Source organism: Bos grunniens, chromosome 14 (assembly GCF_055505025.1).
Source record: "Bos grunniens cultivar Pamir isolate PY7600 chromosome 14, Bosgru_T2T1.0, whole genome shotgun sequence".
NCBI lineage: Eukaryota > Metazoa > Chordata > Mammalia > Artiodactyla > Bovidae > Bos > Bos grunniens.
Genome location: NC_141178.1, coordinates 17,419,337 through 17,433,591, shown reverse-complemented (window position 1 = coordinate 17,433,591; position 14,255 = coordinate 17,419,337). Strand labels below are relative to the sequence as shown.

General features: G+C 35.5%; 1 protein-coding gene across 30 annotated transcripts in view; it reads right to left on the bottom strand.

Moving 5' to 3' along the window:
* VPS13B (vacuolar protein sorting 13 homolog B) overlaps positions 1 to 14,255 on the bottom strand; it is an 805,974-nt gene that overhangs the window by 443,682 nt on the left and 348,037 nt on the right. For all 30 annotated transcript variants that reach the window (XM_086336078.1, XM_086336091.1, XM_086336075.1 and 27 more), the window contains one exon: positions 2,277 to 2,404. In XM_086336078.1, the coding sequence (XP_086192204.1) occupies positions 2,277 to 2,404 (128 nt within the window). The remainder of the gene's footprint in view (positions 1 to 2,276; positions 2,405 to 14,255) is intronic.

Here is a 14,255-nt window from a genome sequence, read left to right as displayed (position 1 = left end):
TTTCAGAAGATTACAAAATAACACATAAAAAGATGATGGGTATTACTCATCAGGGAAAAAAGCATATATTTCATAGGTCACTTAAATAGTAGAAATAATGTGTTAAATCAATCAGTAAAATTAGAGGAGCACAGAACGGTTAGTAAGGCATTAAACAGAAAAAGAAGAAATAAAAAACTTTATTTTCTTGTGACCACAGACCAGAGTAAGCTAAGAATACAGACTGAGGTTGAACAACTTCAGAAAAAATGAATAAAACTGAGATACAACTGCCCAGGTATCACCCTTATTCCCATCAGCAATGTATCTCCCCTGAGATTAAAGATTTTATTGTAAGAAAAGCTACATATAGTTAAGTGAATAAATACAGTCATCAGAAGCAAAACCACACCTACTCTAGCTTGCTCTATCATGCGTCATAGTTAAATATTAATACAAGGACTGGGTGATACACAATGAAAGAGAACCTAAGGATACAGTCTTTTACTATAGACTAAAGAAAGTAACATTGACTATAAATATTCAGCAACATCTTAGGAGTACTGTCTATTTTCTGCTTCTATAATCAATCTCAATCAATGTAAGTGAAGTCTCTCAGTCGTGTCCGACTCTTTGCAACCCCATGGACTGTAGTCTACCAGGCTTCTCCATCCATGGGATTTTCCAGGCAAGAATATTGGAGCGGGTAGCCATTTCCTTCTCCAGGAGATCTTTCCAGCCCAGAGACTGAAACCCAGTCTCCCACATTGTAGGCAGATGCTTTACCATCTGAGCCACCAGGGAAGTCAATGTAAAGACACTGAATATTTCCTGCATTCACGGAATCTCACCTTCCTGTCTCATCTGATGCCACCAATGCATCAGAGGATAGTAGAGAGGAATACAACTAAGTCAACAAAATGAGTTACTAGGATAATATTAATAGCATAAGGCCTCAGGCTGGCAGAGACTGTAGGACACAGCTGAACCTGTGGACAAAGTCATTTTTCCTTTAAGCTGAGAGTTAAAACAATAACAAAGAATCACAAAACATACTTTCTCTCTCCCCCTCTTCTCTTAATTTTATGTAAGTATCATACTCAAAAAAGAGAGGCTGTAATAGATTGCCAAAGTCACCGGATCTTGTATTAAACAGTACTTTAAATACAGTAGACCCGAACAGCACTGATCCCTTGCAGCAGAAAATCCATATATAACTTTACAGTCTACCCTTTGTATTCACTGTTCTGAATCCACGGGTTTAAGCAACCATAGATCACGAAGAACTGAGGTATCCAAAAAAAAAAAAAATTCACGTATAAATGGACCTATACTATTCAAACCCATGTTATTCAAGGGTCACCATGGGAATTAATCATATTCACATACTGATACCAGATTTTGGATATGTTTTAGACGTTATTTCTAAAAAGTGATTTTAAAAGTTTTCATTATACTTATCAAACTGAATTATAGCTAGGCATAGATGTTTGGATCACTTTTCTACACAGCATAACAAATTACCACAAACCTAGCAGCTAAGAACAGCATATATGTATTATCTTGCACTTTATGTGGGTGAAGCAGCCTGGTATAATTTTGCAGATCATCGACCTTACTCTTTGTTTTTCATAAGGTGAGAGCAATATTCTTCTGCAATTTTCAACATCTTGAATAGAAGTAGAAGGTCCCAATACTTAGATATTACTGTCTGGTACACATAAAATTCTATAAAGATGCCTCTGTTATCAGTCTGTCATATCTTATCTCAAGGAAAAAAGTCTATATGAAAACTTAAAAATGGTTGCAGCACGCTTACCCAGTTTCTATTAAATGGAGATAAGCATTTAATTGTGTATTTCCATCGTTAAAACATGATCTGGAAGATGTGTAATTCAGTAAGATTAAATTGTGTATATTTAAAAGTGAAAAGTGATAAAATTTAGTAACAATAGTTATAATTAATATTTTCATATTTAATATGTAGTCAGGTAGGAAAAATAATTAGGTAATCATTTTAATTTAATTTAAGCTTTTATTTCAGTACTGAAATATGTATGCTATTGGTATATTGACCATTACTGCATAATTTTGTAACTCTATCAGGAACAGCATATGCATTTCTTATCATTTTGTTATTAATCTGCAAAGAGCACCAATAATTTTCATTTAAATTGTGAAAGTGAGGTTGTATATGTGAGTGTCACCAATGAGAAAATTTTTATTGATCTTAAAAACACTGAAAATTAAAAGGCAACAGAGAAATTAAACCATGGTATTTCTAACTTTCATTTTACCTGCAGTGTTAGACTCTTAACCGCATTCCATACTACTCCAATGAACTCTTTCATTCTTTCTTCAGGACTTCTACAGCCTTCAGCTATGGTCAGCACGGCTTTAACAGGAACTGACAATGGTCTGGATTCTAAGAATAAGAACAGGTAGGATAATTTAATAGAAATGTACCATGTAGTTTCACATAAATATACAGAAAATATTTCTACTATTACTTCTTCCCTTGTTTAAAATTTTAAAATATATGAGATTATAAAATATATTAGATCATATTAACTGAAAAAATTATTTATTTTTACAATTACTCCAAATCAAAAAAAAACAATCTGTTAATAGTCAAGAGAGTGAAGATGACTCTTTTTCAGAGACTGATGACTGGGATGTCGGTTTATGGAGTAACAGTAATGCTCTATTTTTTGAATACATGGATGTGTTTACATTGTGTAAATTTACTTAATTATAACCTAACAATCCATGAATTTCTCAGTATGAAGTTAAAACATAAATAAAAATGTTATTGAAAAAGAAAACTGAACTTCCTTCACCCAGAATTAATAGAAAATGTGTCTTCCCAAATGTGAATTTTCCTGAGAATAAAAGCTTACTCATAGTATCTCTCTACTTAAAACACTGGTTTTGATAGTAAACAAAAGAAGCACTCGGCTTCCTCGGTGGCTCAGACAGTAAAGAACCTGACTGCAATGCAGGAGACCCAGGTTTGATCCCTGGGTTGGGAAGATTCCCTGGAGAAGGGAATGGCTACCCTAATACAGTATTCTTGTCTGGAGAATTCCATGGAGAGAGCAGCCTGAAGGGCTATAGTCCATGGGGTCACAAAGATTTGGACATGACTGAGCAACTGACACTTTCATTTTCACTTTCAAAAGAACTGATCACATAAAAACCAAGTAATGTTACAAGAATTTTCTTTGTTTAAAATGAAGAACTTAGAGAAATTCAGTAATTTTTATAATGAAAATTTCAGAAATCAAAGAATAATTTATAACTATATGTGGACATATATATATGTTACATTTTAGATGGAGAAGCTCTATACAGTCAACAAAAACAAGACAGGAGCTGATTGTGGCTCAGATCATGAACTCCTGATTACCAAATTCAAACTTAAATTGAAGAAAGTAGGGAAAACCACTAGACCATTCAGGTATGACCTAAATCAAATCCCTTATGATTATACAGTGGAAGTGAGAAATAGATTGAAGGGCCTAGATCTGATAGATAGAGTGCCTGATGAACTATGGAATGAGGTTCGTGACATTGTACAGGAGACAGGGATCAAGACCATCCTCATGGAAAAGAAATTCAAAAAAGCAAAATGGCTGTCTGGGGAGGCCTTACAAATAGCTGTGAAAAGAAGAGAAGTGAAAAGCAAAGGAGAAGAGGAAAGATATAAGGATCTGAATGCAGAGTTCCAAAGAATAGCAAGAAGAGATAAGAAAGCCTTCCTCAGCGATCAATGCAAAGAAATAAAGGAAAACAACAGAATGGGAAAGACTAGAGATCTCTTCAAGAAAATCAGAGATACCAAGGGGACATTTCATGGAAAGATGGGCTCGATAAAGGACAGAAATGGTATGACCTAACAGAAGCAGAAGATATTAAGAAGAGATGGCAAGAATACACAGAAGAACTGTACAAAAAAGATCTTCACAACCCAGATAATCACGATGGTGTGATCACTGACCTAGAGTCAGACATCCTGGAATGTGAAGTGGGCCTTAGAAAGTATCACTACTAACAAAGCTAGTGGAGGTGATAGAATTCCAGTTGAGCTATTCCAAATCCTGAAAGACGATGCTGTGAAAGTGCTGCACTCAATATGCCAGCAAATTTGGAAACGCAGCAGTGGTCACAGGACTGGAAAAGGTCCGTTTTCATTCCAATCCCAAAGAAAGGCAATGCCAAAGAATGCTCAAACTACCACACAATCGCACTCATCTCACACACTAGTAAAGTAATGCTCAAAATTCTCCAAGCTAGGCTTCAGCAATATGTGAACCATGAACTTCCAGATGTTCAAGCTGGTTTTAGAAAAGGCAGAGGAACCAGAGATCAAATTGCCAACATCTGCTGGATCATGGAAAAAGAGCATTCCAGAAAAACATCTATTTCTGCTTTATTGACTATGCCAAAGCCTTTGACTGTGTGGATCACAATAAACTGTGGAAAATTCTGAAAGAGATGGGAATACCAGACCACCTGACCTGCCTCTTGAGAAATCTGTATGCAGGTCAGGAAGCAACAGGTAGAACTGGACGTGGAACAACAGACTGGTTCCAAATAGGAAAAGGAGTATGTCAAGGCTGTATATTGTCACCCTGCTTATTTAACTTATATGCAGAGTACATCATGAGAAACGCTGGATTGGAAGAAGCACAAGCTGGAATCAAGATTGCCGGGAGAAATATCAATAACCTCAGATATGCAGATGACACCACCTTTATGGCAGAAAGTGAAGAGGAACTAAAGAGCCTCTTGATGAAAGTGAAAGTGGAGAGTGAAAAAGTTGGCTTAAAGCTCAACATTCAGAAAACGAAGATCATGGCATCTGGTCCCATCACTTCATGGGAAATAGATGGGCAAACAGTGGAAACAGTGTCACAATTTATTTTTGGGGGCTCCAAAATCATTGCAGATGGTGACTGCAGCCATGAGATTAAAAGACGCTTACTCCTTGGAAGGAAAGTTATGACCAACCTAGATAGCATATTCAAAAGCAGAGACATTACTTTGCCAACAAAGGTTCGTCTAATCAAGGCTATGGTTTTTCCTGTGGTCATGTATGGATGTGAGAGTTGGACTATGAAGAAGGCTGAGTGCCGAAGAATTGATGCTTTTGAACTGCGTTGTTGGAGAAGACTCTTGAGAGTCCTTTGGACTGCAAAGAGATCCAACCAGTCCATTCTGAAGGAGATCAGCCCTGGGATTTCTTTGGAGGGAATGATGCTGAAGCTGAAACTCCAGTACTTTGGCCACCTCATGCGAAGAGTTGACTCACTGGAAAAGACTCTGATGCTGGGAGGGATTGCGGGCAGGAGTAGAAGGGGACGACAGAGGATGAGATGGCTGGATGGCATCACTGACTCGATGGACGTTGAGTCTGAATGAAATCCGGGAGTTAGTGATGGACAGAGAGGCCTGGCATGCTGCGATTCACGGGGTCGCAAAGAATCAGACACGACTGAGCTACTGAACTGAACTGAACTGATACATGTAATTGATAGGGTGCTATTTTAAATACTATAAAATAAATGACTCAGATCTTGGTTTTCAAGACTTTTACTAAGCTAAATTTGATAATCATTGAACAGTCTCCAAACTAAGTGCTACTACATCATCACTATGAGAATGACAAGTGCTATTATCTACTCATACTTTCCCTTTCCGCTCTATTTGGTTCACATATTTGCATTTATAGTAGATTCAAAGTATCTTAAGGGCATGGAACATAAACCTTTTATTCTCATGCTAATAATACCACAGCCTACCACAGTATACACATTCAGTTCAGTTCAGTTGCTCAGCCGTGTCCGACTCTTTGCAACCCCATGAATCGCATCACGCCAGGCCTCCCTGTCCATCACCAGCTCCCGAAGTTCACTCTGACTCACGTCCATCGAGTCAGTGATGCCATCCAGCCATCTCATCCTCTGTCGTCCCCTTCTCCTCCTGCCCCCAATCCCAAGAAACATTCAAAAATGTTTGTTAAAAAAAAAAAAAGAAGAGATCCATGGAGAGATCCATGGAGGTGGAGCATTCTAGGCAGATGGGAACAACACTGCAAAGCACCAAGATGGGAGTGTACTTAGGAATTTTCAAGAAACCATACAAAAGCAAGGATGGTTAGAACAAAGTAAAAATGACAGAAGCAAGAGACAAGGTCAGAGGTACCAATAGGGACCAAATCACACAGGGCTTACACAGGCTGTGGTAAGGAGGTTGGGTTTTATTTTGAGACAGGATATGACTCTAAACAGTCTTGAAATTAATGGACATATTTTGAGAGAAGTCTCTGGTTACTATGTAGAAAACGGTCTACATAAATATTAAAACAAGAAGACAGGTTGTGAGAGGTGGTAGTAGCAACAGAGCTAACAAGAATGGAGAATTTCTATATTGTTTTCAAAGATACAGCCAACAAATTTACTGATGGATTATAACTACAATAAGAGAGAAAAGTAAAGCAAGGATAACTCCAAGGTTTTATATTTGATCAACTGGAAGAATGGCACTAGAGGGGAGAGGAAAAGGAAATATAGTTTTATACCTATCAGGCTAGGATTTCCATTACAAGTTCAAATGAAGATATCAAAGTGTCATATGGATAAATAACAAAAAATGGAAAAAATATGAACAAATAATTCATACAAAACATAATTTGGCCAAAAAACTTACTAAGATATGATCAACTTTCCTAATAATAAAATAAAAATTAAGGCAACAATCATATATTCTTCTCAACTGTCATGTCGGCAAACATTTTAAACAGTTAATTTGTATTTTTAAAAACATCTGACATCATTAAAGCCCTTTGTTAGAATGTTTCATATACTGGGACTATAAGGATAGCCTGCAGAGTGAAATTACAAGACAGGATATTTAAACATGCAAGTTTTTCTACAAACTAATTCCATTTCTAAAAACCTATGCTACAGAAATACTAAAACATATGACATGTGAGATTCAATCAATAATTTGAAAAATGTTTAGTATCAGCAGTATTATTTGAAATAGTGAAAAAAAGGGAGAGAAGGAAGGAGGAGAAAGGAGAGGAAGAAAATGCTAAGCAATTAATATCCATCAAAAAAGATATGGTTAAATTAACTTTGAAATACTTGTGATAGGATTGTATTTCAAACATTTAAAAAGAGGAACAGTTCAACATATGACAGAAATCGTATTTTTGATACACTGTGATGTGAAAATATATGTATTTCTGTAGAAGAATCCACATGTTTTTAAAACAGTATGTGAGGTTGAGCCTGTGTTTATCTCATTAACACATAGTTATAGAGAGATAAAATACAAACCCTTCACAGAGGTTACCTTTGAAGACAGTAAAATGGAATTGTATGAGGGGTAAGAGGGGAGGAGGTTTTTAACTTTTTACTGTATATTTCAGAATTAATATTTTACAACAGCAAGTCACGTCTGACTCTTTGCGACCCAGACTGTAGCCTGCCAGGCTCCTCTGTTAATGAGATTCTCCAGGCAAGAATACTGGAGTGGGTTGCCATGCCCTCCTCCAGGGGATCTTCCCAACCCAGGGTCAGAACCGAGGTCTCTTGCATTGCGGGTGGATTCTTTACCATCTAAGCCATAAGGGAAGCCCAAGAATGCTAGAGTGGGTAACCTAACCCTTCCCCAGGGATCTTCCCAACCCAGGAATTAAACTGGGGTCCTCCCCCATGGCAAGTGGATTCTTTAGCACCTGAGTTACCAGGGAAGCCCCATTTTAAAATAAAACACACCTTAATTTACTTTCCACTCACCTGGACCTTATAGTTATTCTTATATCTTAGCAGGTATGAGAAGAATATGGCAACATAAACTTATTGTAGAACTCTGCCGATTTAAATAACTAAATTAAATGTAGACCAACCATATGCATGCACACAGATGCTACAGAAGCTTTACTCATAACTATCAAAACCTGGAAGCAACCAAGATGTCCTTTAGAAGGTGAGCTGCCAGATAAACTGTGGTACACTTAGAAAATGGATTATTATTCATTAATAGAAATGAGCAAAAAAAAACACATGGAGTAAATTTAAATACATATTTCTAAGTGAAAGAGGCCCATCTGAAAAGGCTACGTACTGAATGCTTCCAACTATGTGACAATCTGGAAAAAGCATAACTATGGAGATAATAAAAAGATTAGCAGAGAAGTTAAGGAGAGAAGAGCAATAGGCAGAGCAAAGAGAATTTTGGGGGCATTGAAACTACTCTGCATATCACTATATTGGAGTGTGTATGTTGTTATATACATTTGTTCAAACAGAAGAATATATTACACCATGAGTGATCCCTATTGAGAAATAAGGACTTTGGATGATAATGATGGATCAGTATAAATCCATCAAGTATAACAACATACCACTTTGGTGGGGTTTTTGATAATGAGGAAGACTACACACGTGTGGGGCAGTAGATACGTGAGAAATCTCTGAACCTTCCCCTCAATTTAAATGCAAGCCTAAAACTGCTCTAAGAAAATAAATTCTAAAAATATAAATAATTTTTTAAAATGCAGGCCAAATTTTAAAACTCCTTGAAACCATGGATACCAAAGGTTTCCACAAAAGCTGCTTATGGTCAAATTTTAAAAATCTACTGATAGAGAATATTAGTGTTGTATAAATAATGTTATTACAATTTGAAAATAAAACCATCTAATAAATGTTAATATTATCAAGCAGACTGGACACCATTACCTGACTGTTAAGTGATAGATATTTCAAGTCACTACACACCAAAAGCTGTATTTGCTGATATTATGATTTAAGAAATTATACGAGGTGTTGAAATCTCTATGTGGCTTAAAAGTGTTTCCAAAAAGCTATGAAAAATATAATCAGTTTAAAAAATCTCTTTAAGTAGACTGACCTGGCTATTAGAAGTATAAAAGCACCTATTTTAGATACACTAATTTTCAATCCATCATATTCATATTATCAAAAGACAACAGAATAGGAAGACAAGCTTGTATTTTCAAAAGATAATTTTTTTTGTAATTATGTACATTTTACAGGTAGCACAATTATACTCTATAAAACTGCCAATTTTGAACCATACTTTAACCAAAATGTCTGTAACATCTACTACATGCTGGGGACTAATCTAATGTCAGAAGTTAATGATAAGTACATCTAAAGTCAAGAATACTACTCATGTTAAATGCTGCATTGTGTAATAAGAAGTTCATTAAATTACTTTAAATATAGAGAATAGTAATTAAAAATTAACTGATATAAGACAAGATACAGAAGATATAGAAAAAACTTGAAGATTACCAGATCTGAAACAAAGTGACTTTCCTTTTTTAATCACAATAAACATATTGTTTTAGTTCTACCTTAAACATCATTTCCTGAGAAACAGTCACTGAATTCTCCAAATTAGATTTGGCCCTTTCTTTATAATCTCATAGAATTCTGACATAATTCTGTATTTTTAATTCTTCATGGTATAATGCAAAAGTCTGAATATTTGTTTCTCCAAAGGAAGCAGAAGAGCACAGTAATACTGTACAACAATTAAATGCAGTGGTTAATAGTTGGACTTCAAAGATACATTCTGCCTGCCCCTGCCCCACTACTCTTACTCTTTCAATGAGAAATTATCTTTATGTATGTATTTATTAATCTAACACCACCTAGATAAAATTGGCTGAAAAAGCATAAAGCTTGAAACTCCAAGCCGCAGAAGTAAATGTCTATATTTTTTTGCCTCTGTATATCACTCAATGATTTACATCAGAACATCCTTTTACCTTCTCATGGCTGAACTGGAACCTGGTAACAATTACTTAAAGTCAGTATGTCAAAAACCTCCGTTCTTATTTTGAGGATTTAAATAATGGTGTCAATGGCTAAACGGTAACTCTGAGCATCCTATAGTATATCTAGAACAATGGCACAAAATAATGACATTTGAGACCAAATGGTTTATGTTCCTGAAGTTCAAGATTCTCATCATAACAAGGTTACTTAGTGATACCAAGGAATCAAAAAACATTTGTTCAATGACGGTAGAATTCAGCTCTCAGAGTAAAGTGTTCCTCAGAATTAAGTCGTTTCTGTTTCAAACTTCTAACATCTGTTGCATAAGAGTCTTAGAGAGGTCCTGTAACAAAAGTTGGCCAACTTTGGTTTTTGGTCGATAAGGAAGGAGGATTTCTAATGGGAAATTAAGAAAGAAAAATTCCTATAGCAATTTTTCCTTTAAACATAAGACTTCTAACCACCAATTTATATAATTATGTACTTTATTCAGTAAAATGCAATTCAGTTTTCATAGTGCTAAAACCAAGACAATATTCATTTCATTGCAAGGACAATCCATGTTTCCTATATTCATTTCATGTAGCACCATGAAATAATAAGAATGTCTTGCTCAGTAAGCATTAGTTGAAATCAATCATTAATATTTTAAAAAGAGAAAAAAATCATATGTGTATCTTCTTTAAATAAACCTTTCCCTAGTAGTGTAGTGACATTGTTTTTAAAAAGTACCTTTGTGTAAGGTACATATTTATGATTTATAGTTTCATTTAAGTTTTAAATATTCACCAAGAAAAAAAACTGTGTCAATCTTTAGTTTCCCCTTTATGTTATTGGGAAATCAAGTTGTTCAGTCATGTATTTACTCTTAATTTTACTGGCCCAAGTCCTTAAAATGGCTCATAAATTCCTACAGGATCAGGATCCCCACTGTCCTTTTCACTTCCCCTTCAATCCCTCTTCCCAGGACTTTCTGCTTCAGATTGTCCTCCTTGCTATTTCTTGAAGGCAAGACTACTGGAAAAACATACTGGATTGAAGAACACAGCAGAAGAGGAATCATACCACTTGACTCTCAATCCCCCAATTTCTTAATCTGAAGGAGATCTCATAAGGATTTAGGGAATCACAACACAATAAAAATAAAAGCAGATTTGTGTATCTTCTTATATTGCTATTCTTCCATTCCACTGGTATGGCTTAGAAAACACCTGAAAATGCGATAGAGGAAACTGCTATCCCCTTCCAAGACTTATGAGCTATGGAAAGTTGCTTAGTTCAATTCAATAAGCATTACTGAGTGCCTAGTTTTGCAAGGACCTTCAGAAACAAAGATAAAGATAAATAAAAGATGGAGATTATGTCTTTGAGGAGTTTACAGTGGAAAGACAGAAATGAATGAATAACAAATTTACTAAATGGATATATTGGCACAGACCTATTTTAGAAAATTTTATCATTATGTGGAGAAGGAAATGGCAACCCACTCCAGTATTCTTACTTGGAGAGTTCCATGGACAGGAGCCTGGCAGGCTACAGTCCATGGGGTCACAGAGTCAGACACAACTTAGTGACTGAGCCTGCACCACAAACGCATAGCTACAGAAAAGAATTGTTAACTCACTCATAATCCTAATAATGACTTTGATGTCACTGGAAAGAAATACACTTTTTGCAAAAGGTAAGAAAAATAAAAGCTGTTACCTCTCCCAAATATTTGAAAAATATCCCTGGGGAATGTGGAAACAAATTTGAAAAGTTACAGGATGTCAATTTAAATCAATAAAAGATGGAAGATAAATAAGGCTAAGGAATGTGATTATTAAGTCCCTAAATAAAAATAACTAAAGAAATAGAACTTATTCATTCATGAAGCCATTATTTACTCAGTTTGCTCAATGCCAGAAATAGCTGTTAGATTCTGGGAATACAAATGTGAGTAAGTCAAACACAGTATGATAAGCATTATGAGGACAGAAAAGAGGTACTAAGGTAGAGAAGCTTGGAAGAATGGCACAGACCTATTTTAGAAAGACTGAAAGGGAAAAGTTTCTTTATTGAGAAGACAACATTTAAATACAAACTTAATAGTTATGAAAACAGCAATAGAAGCAATAGAAACAGAACATGCAAAAGATCCCAGGCAAGAAAAAGCATGCAGTTTTTGAAGAAGTGAAAGATGATCGATGTAACGCAAAATGACAAAAGATGAAATGAAAGAAGCCTAGAGAGAGAGGATCAGGTCAGACTTTATCAGCCTCGGTAAGGAGTGTGGATTCTACCTTAAGTGCAACAGGAAGTCACAAAAGCATTTCAAGTAGGGAATAAAATGATCCAATTTAGATTTTTAATAAGATGACTCTTGCTGTCATCTAGACAACAGATGATAAAATAATCTGGAAATGACACTAGGGAGACTAATCAGGATACCCTTACATTATCCTATATAAGAATTATGCAATTCTGACTAGGGAAGCAGCATACAAACAGACTGAAACAAAAACACTAAGAATAATTTGGAGGCAGAACAGATAGAGCAAGGAGATACTAAAGATGAGTCCTGGGTTTCAGCCTTGAGCAACATGGTCAATGGTGGTAAGGGGAGGTACAGAGTTGGACAGATTTGATACAAGTTTGGCTTTAAGGACCTGTAAGATACCCAAACAGAGCTGTCCAGGGAACTGAACCTGAGACACCTTAAAAAAAAAAGAAGAAAATAGAAGAAAAGAAGCAATAAAGCAAGTTAGTTAAAACAAATGTAAAATAGAAAGATCATCAGTATGAAATATGTTATTATATAGACATAAATGGAAATATTGGGTTTTAAGTCAGCTGTAGAATGATTATCATCAAATAAACAAGAAAAAATAAAACTACATTGCAGTGTCAAAACCTAATGAATAAAATAAGCTTCACTTTGCTTGAAGTCTATACCTTTCCTCTTAAAATGCAAACATAAAAGATGTGATCGTATGTTTTATCTGAATTGCATTTTACCATACACATATACAGAACTTTCACATATCTTACTTAAGACTTAAAACTGTGAGATAGTTGGGTACACTTATTACCATATTATAAATGAATAAATTGCGGCTATCTGAGGTTAGCTTAACATGGGAGGGGAACTGGGTTAAAACCGTTTATTTTTGCCACTAATCTACTGGTTTTCCTACTATACCTTCATAATTCTTGATCTATATTGCACACTGATCATGGTTTTTGGCAACTCTATTTGGCAATGGCGTTTCCTGGTGGCTCAGCTGGTAAAGAATCTGCCTGCAATGAAGAAGACAATTCCTGGGTTGGGAAGATATGCTAGAGAAGGGATAGGCTACCCACTCCAGTATTCATGGGCTTCCCTGGGGGCTCAGCTGGCAAAGAATCCACCTGCAATGTGAAAGACCTGGGTTCGATCCCTGGGTTGGGAAGACTCCCTGGAGAAGGGAAAGGCTACCCGCTCCAGTATTCTGGCCTGGAGAATTCCATGGACTGTACAGTCCATGGGGTTGCAAAGAGTTGGACATGACCGAATGACATTCACTCACTCACTGTTTGGCAATATAAAATTAAATAACCTAGAGAAAAAGTGACCTTTACATAGTAATGTTATTTTAAAATTTCTGTAGTTTGGATAATATATAAACCTTTAAGCAACTTGCCATAAGAATGGCAATGATGCCTGAGACTTTTCTTTAAAATACAAACTACATTTGATACTATCACTCCTGAAAGCCCCTTGGGAAATAATGGCTTTTGGATTCTGCAAGGCAGCGTGACATGGCATGCAAAATTGCATCTCATGCCGAGCCAACCAGGAAAATATATGTCATCACTATGTGACATTCAGAATTTCATCTGGAAACTATAATCTTGTTCTGACTGCAAAAGAAGGGAAAAAAGACTGCATATAGAACAATTTGGTTGAATTTTTGCTGAATTCTTGCCAGTTTGTATAAAATATTAGAATAACTCATTTCCAAAGAAGACCATACATTTAAAAACCTTTCCATGTACTTAATATCACCATATATCCTCAAAGAACTTCAAAATTAGCTGACAAATTTTAAATTGTGTAATAATTCGAATTAATGAATCTGCTTAAAAACTGTTTATAATGATAGTTTCAAAATTAATAAATTCTGCAAGGTAGAACTTTATTTTCAAAACTATATATAACAGAACATCTCCTAATTCCTTTTTCCCATGTGAATAAACTATAGGTTGAGAAACAAAACAAATGAACACCTGCTATAAAGTTTGCAATCTTATGCATCCCATGTCTTTCTCTTCTAAATTATTTTTCACCCTTCCCTCCATTCATGGATGCAATACCATCAAAATTCACTTACATTATTCCTATCAAAACAGAAACGCATAAATGTGATTTAGTCTAAATGTTATGCAATCAACATTTTGCGTTTTAAAACTACTGTGATTAAGCATAAAATGAAA